At 45.4% G+C, this 7748-nt stretch overlaps 2 protein-coding genes across 2 annotated transcripts; both read left to right on the forward strand.

The window, feature by feature from the left end:
- The first annotated feature begins 5609 nt into the window (after positions 1–5609).
- LOC133779589 (protein FAR1-RELATED SEQUENCE 5-like) lies at positions 5610–6362 on the forward strand. Its single transcript, XM_062219535.1, has one exon. It carries the CDS (start codon positions 5610–5612, stop codon positions 6360–6362), a length of 753 nt encoding a protein of 250 aa, XP_062075519.1.
- Positions 6363–6538: 176 nt separating this feature from the next.
- LOC133779590 (protein FAR1-RELATED SEQUENCE 1-like) lies at positions 6539–7162 on the forward strand. The gene has a single exon (XM_062219536.1). The coding sequence runs from the start codon at positions 6539–6541 to the stop codon at positions 7160–7162; it is 624 nt and encodes a 207-aa protein (XP_062075520.1).
- Positions 7163–7748: the final 586 nt, after the last annotated feature.

A 7748-nucleotide genomic window follows, 5' to 3' on the forward strand; every position in this document is an offset into this window, starting at 1 on the left:
TTGGGTAGATGCTGCTCAGGGATGAACTCCACTCCATTATGAGCCTTAAGTTCATTGACATATCTCTTCTGGGCACCTCTGCTCGTGCCAGCCATATGGGGGCCTCCTGAGATCGTGGAGATCTCTCCTCCTATCATAGGAGGAGGGATGTCCTAATCTATCTGAGCCCCGGGCTGACTTATTGGAACTTCTGGAGCTGGTTGGCCGGCGGGAACTCTATTCCGCGCATACTGAGCCAAAGGTCCAGCTCTGATGAGAGTCTCGATCTCATCCTTCAGGTGCCTACAATCATCAGTGTTGCGGCCAATGTCGTTGTGGAACCGACAAAACTTGGAGGGGTCTTGTAACGCCCTACTTCCTTAGAGCCGTTACTTAGTGAGTTTTAAGACAAAACAGTGTGCAAAGATCTCGCTAACCGAGGTTTTGAAACGAAAGTGTGACTAATTAAAAGTTAAGGCTGTAATCTTAGAAAAATGCGTTGTTTCAATAAAACTCCTAATATTAAACATTGGGATCCCAAAATAAGGTTTGAAAACTATTTACATCTTAAAAATGAGTTCACAATTGATAAATCATAAAAATCATAGATTATTACAGCCATTTTCAAATAAACCCCCAACCAAAGCAGTCGGGCAGGCCAAACATGTACGCGTCGCTTCAGGCTCTCCGTACTCATGGTTGGTTGACTCAGTCGTTGCCCTACCTGCAACACGGAGCACCCGTGAGCCGAAGCCCAGCAAGAAAACTCATGCATAACATAACATATGCAATTCATACAGTTTAGCATAACAGATAATCCACATACAAACAAGTCAACCATTAGACTAAGCAAACACGGCCATGCCGCCCCCGAAGCCTTACCGAAGCCTGGGGTCTCGGTCCTCACCGCAAGGATCTCACACATATCCTCTGGGTCCCGGGCCCCGCCCTGACCATAAGCATCCCATGTGCTTAGTGTTACTTCCGGCTCCGCTGCCGTACCCGGCCTACGCCGCACTCGGCCCTTGTCGTTCATTTCATTATAATCATACATAGCATAAATCAAACAACATTCATACAATTATCAATACATGTAAGTCTACACCCTAACATGTAATGCAATATAGGGCCATGCCCCGCAATCACACTATGGGCCACGCCCTATCCTACGGGTGTTATAGTTTTCTTACCTGCATTCCGAGCCTCCTGATGCACTAGAGCCACGAGCACGGTCCTCAAGCACGAGCCTCACCAACAACCTAGTCACAACACACAAGAAACATCCCTCAATACTAATCAACCCAAAACCACTTCCCGGGACCAATCCCGCACTCTCGGGACCTCTAAAACCTTAAAACAACACCCCGGAGACATCCCCCGAAGCCCCGGAGCAAAGGCCTAAAATTGCCTAAAAATGCCATCCTGAAATTTGCCTTGTGCCGCGGCACAACTTTCTTGTGCCGCGGCACCCAGAAACCAGAGGCTCCCCGCCGCGGCAAGCAAAACCCGTGCCGCGGCACGCCCTCGCAGACCCAGAATTCTGGGTTTTTCCTTCGCGTTTTCCCGAGCTTCAACCTCCCCAAATCACCCTAGACCAATATCTAAACCCCAAAACTCAGCTTCATATGAACAACTTAACAACCTATAGGCACTAGATACAAGATCAAAACATCAACACACCCAAGAATCCACCCCTTGATTCCTATTTTCAGCCACCCAAACCAAAACTCAAACAACTAACTCAAAACTCAACAAAAACAACTTAAGCTCTAGATTTTACCAATCAAAACAGAAATCAAAACTTAGATGAGTCTAAAAACCTTACCTCAAATGGAGAACCCACACAAAGTCCTTGATCTCCTCCTAGACTCCCACTTCTCCTTCTCTTCTTCTTCTTGCCCTAACCTTCTTTCTCCTTCTCTTTCTTCTCTTCAATTTCTATCAAGCCTCAAGTGGCATAAATGCCCCAAACCGTATACCCCCAAATCCCAGCTGCCATTTATCTATTTCCCAACCAAATGACCATTTTGCCCCTCCTTGCCTATCCTTTCCTACTTAAACCTCAAGGGCACTTAAGTCCTTTCATTTCTATTTCATTTCTACCATTTTCTTTCTAAAACTTGTTACTCTCAGCAGTAACTAATGGTTACCCAGGTTACTAAATCTCCAATAACCATTACCCGCTAAACCTCAACTTAACCATAAAATCCCGAGGTACCCCTAGGCTCCTCCCGAGCCGGGTATAGAAATCCCGTTGTGACTCTTGAGTTAACTAGCTCTCTAGGACCGTCTCGGCACGTGCATCACAATAAAACAACCACACCCATGTGGTACAATTCACAGAATACAATTATCACATATCAATACAGTTATGCCCAACATGGCCAAAATTACAATTATGCCCTTCTAACACGATCCGGGCCTACATGCATACTAGTAAACATAGCCATGCATCTCAGTTAAACAAATAGCCAAATAACATGCTTTAAATCATAATCATGCATTTAATTCATAAAATCACACATAAATCCCAACCTGCCCTCCTGGCACACTAATCAAGGCCCTTAAGCCTTATTAGCGAATTTGGGTCGTTACAGGTCTCGCTTACCCTTCTGGTGCTTCAACGGTTCCGGCTTCTTCCAGGGGAGGCGAGCAGAGTTTGCTAGGAAAATGTTCTCCCTAGTGTGTGTGAGCTCGGTATAAGTCGCGTAGACTGGCTTAAACTTTTCCACGAACTTGTTCTTCTTTGGGCCGTGCTGGCTGCCCTCGCTGCTCCCTTTTCTCTTGCCTCCACCAAACTGGTTATTCTGTGTAACTGTTTGTGTCGCTGCCACGACATACGTTCCCACTCCAGCGGGCTGTTCAGGGCCCTGACTGATTCCCGTGGCCGATGCTCGCGCTTCCTCCAGGTTTATCCATCCCTGGGCCCTATTTAGGAATTTATTCACGGTGCTGACACCTTTCCTCTGTATCTCTTCCCAGAGTCCGCCTCCGACGAGGATCCCAGTCCTCAAGGCCATGAGCTTGGAGCTGTCATCTGCGTCTTTGGCTCGAGTAGCGACGTTTGCGAATCTGCTCAGGTAAGCTTTCAAAGGTTCGTCGGGCTGTTGTCTTACGTTCGCCAGGGTGTCGGCTTTGATGCGGGTAGCCTGAGAAGCTCGGAATGCCCTCTTGAAGTTGACAGAAAAGGCTTTCCATGAGATGATGGATTGCTTTTTACTCTGCTTGAACCATTTCCTGGCCGCCCCTGTCAAGGTGGAAGGAAATATTAAACATCTTAGCTCGGGACCGATGTTGTGGGTCATCATCAGGGTGTTGAACATACCCAGATGATCTGACGGGTCCCCGTCCCCATTGAATTAGACAAGTGAGGCATACGGAAACTAGGTGGATACGCCGTAGCTGCTATGCTGGGGGCGAAGAGCTCGAGTTCGTCCCCTGAGTCATACTCATCTTTTTCTTTTTCCGAAAAGAGCTTCCTCATCAGCTCCTCCATCTGAGCCAGTCGCTCCAGGGTTTGGTCCTTGCTTCCTTGGTTATTCTGGGGCTGTTCAACAGCTCTAGTTCCATTGTATGTGTTAGGTGGGTTATAGTCCCTCCTATCTTGAGATAGGTTATGTGGGACATTCCCGTTGTCACGTACCTCAGATAGGCCTTCCCCTTGGCGAGCACGACTGCCATTCCCAACTGGGTCTCCTCTCTGAGAGTTTAGATGATCTCGGAGGTCGCCCCTCGAGGTAGGCCGAGGGCTTTGAGCCGAGCTCAAACGATGGTGCAGGTCTCCGCCGGACATGTCACTCCGACGACTCTCGGTCCTATAACTTGCATTTGAAAAGCTTGGAGCCCGCCGCTGAGGGTGAGGATTCGAGACTTCCCTGGGCGCCCGGCTACGATGGGAGTGTCCGACGGAAGGAGGATTTCTCCTGCTGCTCCCATGAGCCGGAATGTCTCGGAATGGACGGGGAGGATATGGGTATCTTATTGGTGAAGGAGGATGCCTAATTGGGGATGCGATCCTAGTCCCGTTAAGGAGGATTAAGCTAGGTCGTGGCCGCTCTGCTCTACCATCCTCCGTGTCCTGTGCTCGACGGTCTGAGCGGGGCGCAGGACGGCTGGCCGGGGCGGGCTGTCATCGCGAGCCCTCCCCGGATCTCCTTCGCGAGCTTCCTTGAGCCCTCCTAGGTGCACTCGAGGGCAGAAGTGAGCTAGGAGTTAAGGTACAGACCGATCAGCTGAATTGCGGATCGGCCCTAGGAAGTTCCTCAAATGCGGTTTCTTGGTGATGCGACATGGGAGTAGAATTTGATGTTGAGGGTCTGACCGACCGACTGGGCCTGGACCGGTTACCCCGGCGGGACTTATGAGTCTCACCATGCCTCTTTCTGATGTTAGTGTTGGTTGTAAGAGGGGGTAGTCGGGCCAAAACCTCTTGAATATGCTTGTTTGCTTTCGCCAGCTGACTCCTCAACTGTGCATTTTCCATTTCTACCGTCGTGTAGAAATCTGGGTTCGGATTGGGCGGCCGGGGAGTCGAACTTCCAGTGTCGTCTTGGCCCATTGGTTGCTTGCCCGGTCGCTGCTGAACCTCAGGGTTCTGCTCATCGGATATGGCGACATGGTGGGCCTCCTGCCCATCACGTTGATCCGCCTTGTTACCTTGCCTTGAGCGAGTAACTACCATGGTTGGGTTTTTGTGATAGCACCAATCTAAAAGATCTCAATGAAAGCACCAAACTGTTGACGCGATTCTTCGGCAATAGATAATTATATGAATAAGGAGAGGGATTAGTGCTAAATGATGAACCGTAATAGATGAATGATCTCAAAGGAAGATTATAACTCGAATACTTTTTTAGGTGGTTCAAAGGTTAAAATCCTTCTAGTCCACCAGCCAATATTATTGATATATCTCTGATATTCCTTACAGGGTATTTCTTTACAAATTAGAAGCCAACCCTTTGCAACACCCAGGGTCTCCATATTTATAGGGAGAGGACACCTAGGTGTTGGCAAAGGGGGTCATCCCGTGACCTTCTTACCCATCATGTCACTTCTGTGACATTCATGATTAATTCCTAAAACCTGACAATGAAGTGTGGTCTAATCAATAGGTAAGGGGGATAATGGGCCGCATGGCCCAAACCAGTCGTGGGGTGCCTGAACACACACGTTTAAGCTACGTGTCCAAGATTTCAGGAATGGAGTAGACACGTGATGTCTGATATGCGCACGTTTACATTGCGTGGTTGACTTAATAAAGGGTCGGACGTGTCAGCTCCAGCTTGATGTAGTCTCAGCTCGTGGTGTCCACGCTGCTGACCCGATCCCTGAGTATTCTTACTAAACCATTGGCTACCTCAAGCTAAAGAAGTAGAGATTTGTAACAGTAGCTCCGGGTAGGAGCTTCCACGTGGATGATAGGATTATGCCCATTTCTAGCTCGCTAATAACCCGTGGATATTTAGGGCATACACAAGGAATTCCAACCTCTGCACAACCTTGACAAGGCAGCATTAGATGAGTTTTTATTTCTGAGATCAAACCGTTCCGTGTCAGAATCCCTAGTTGCTGAAGTGAGGTCAATGGACCAAGTCGGGATAAGAACTTCACACATCATCTCCCACTTGACAATGCAGTCTGGTGGGTATGAAAGGATACCTTGCCAGCTACGAGACGTTTACAACAAGGTCGCCCATGTCAAAAGAAAAGAGAAAAGATGTACAGATTCATATGGTGCTTTGGGATATTTGGATTGTCTGTCAAAGAGGGATCCAAATTTCTTCATTCAATATCAATGTGACGTGGAGAACAGATTGGGGAACCTATTTTGGGCAGACAGATATTCTCGACAGGATTTCGTCGCATTCGGTGAGGTTATTGGATTTGACACAACATATATGACAAACAAATATAATAAACCCCTGACAATTATTTTGGGCGTCAATCATCATTTCAAGACCTGCATATTTGGAATGGCACTGCTTAACTCCGAGGATGAGCAAACTTACTTTTGGTTGCTTGACAAATTTATTGAATGCCACAATCATGTAACACCAAAAGTTGTGGTGACAGATGGAGATGGAGCTATCAAAAATGTTGTCTTCAAGTACTTCCCAAATGCAACTCATCGGTTGTGTGCGTGGCACCTATGTACCAACGCTTTAAAAATTTCAAAAGACCCCCAATTCTTACAAGGATTTCAAGATGTCATGTACAACTATTACACAATAGAGGAGTTCATGCAAAAATGGGGGGAATTAATACAGAAATTTGACCTCCATTCTAGCCAATGGTGCACCAACACTTATCACAGTCGTCGTTCATGGACAGACATACCTAAGAGGGAAATTTGTCGCCGGAATGTGGACCAACCAAAGATGTGAGTCCATGAATTCAAGTATTAAAAAATTCCTACATGCAAGTTATAGTCTCTGTGAATTCGTTACCTCGATTGACGTTGCTATGACAAAGTTGAGGTACGTCGAGAGAGAAGATGATTACAATAGTCAACACAGTAGTCCTCCAATACCAGGTCCCAAAAATGCTCTTAAGACGTACCATGAGTAGTGTGCCAAATTATACACTAGAAATATGTACTATAAAGTGGCTGATCAAATCAAAGTGGAACATTTTTGAGACAAACGGCTATCCATGTAGACATATTTGGGCTGTAATGAAATACCGTCATATGAAGATAGTACCACAGTCTCTCCTGCTAAAACAGTGGAGTAAGAATGCAAAAGCAGACCTCTCGCTCGAACTAAAGCAACACTCCACAGAAAAGCAACAGTTATTTGAAATGGCTAGGCAGACATCCCTCGCTTTGGATACAAACTTGCTGAGCTATTACGCTTCCAAGTCTGAGCAATCTTACACCAAAGCGAAACAAGAAGTGGCAACACTAACTGCAATGTTCAAGGATGCAGTTCCATTGGAATCAAACACCGGTAACAACGACTCGGGACGATATCAAACCTATCAAGAAAATGAAAACATTACCAGGGACCCAACACCTTGTAGAACTAAAGGATCCGCCTATGCAAGAAACAATAGGGACAATGTTTTGATAGATATGTCGGATGGAGCCGTTAAAACTAAAAGGAAGTGTTCGAACTGTTATTCTGCAGATCACAATCGAAGAACATGCCCTCAGCTGGTCGGTCTACCGCTTCCTCACAGTTAACAACCCTCACCAAGTAAGAGAGCTTAGCATTCAGTTAAATTTGACGAATCTAGATGACCATTGAACTTTATGATAGAATGATAGTGCAAAGTGACTAAGTGTCTATTTTCGTAGGCTTTCTATCATACTTAACAATTAAAGTGTTTTGTAATGGTTTAGGTGGCTGAATTAGTATAACAATTGCATTAATGTAAGTGAATTCAAATTGTAGCTAAATAGTAGATTTGTTTCAATGGTAAAAAATTATTGATTATGGCAGTTCAATCATATTTGTAATGTTTTAGAAAGGTAGATTAATGATAATCAAATGACCAATCCTAAATATATGTTCCTTTTTTAGTGACGCTTCACTCTAATTGATAAAATTTGATAACAAATTGACTGTAATCGTCTTCTTCTCTTTCTCTTCATTATATACCATGCGTATCACTATTATTGAAATTTCATTAATTGTACATTAAAGAGTAAATTAGTAAAAATAGTCATCTTCACAATTAAAATGAAGGATTACACAATATGAAATAATAACACTTACTTAATCATATCGTGTAGATTTGAGCCTATTATTTATACTTACGAGATTTTA

The sequence above is a fragment of the Humulus lupulus genome, chromosome 5 (assembly GCF_963169125.1).
Source record: "Humulus lupulus chromosome 5, drHumLupu1.1, whole genome shotgun sequence".
Classification (NCBI taxonomy): domain Eukaryota; kingdom Viridiplantae; phylum Streptophyta; class Magnoliopsida; order Rosales; family Cannabaceae; genus Humulus; species Humulus lupulus.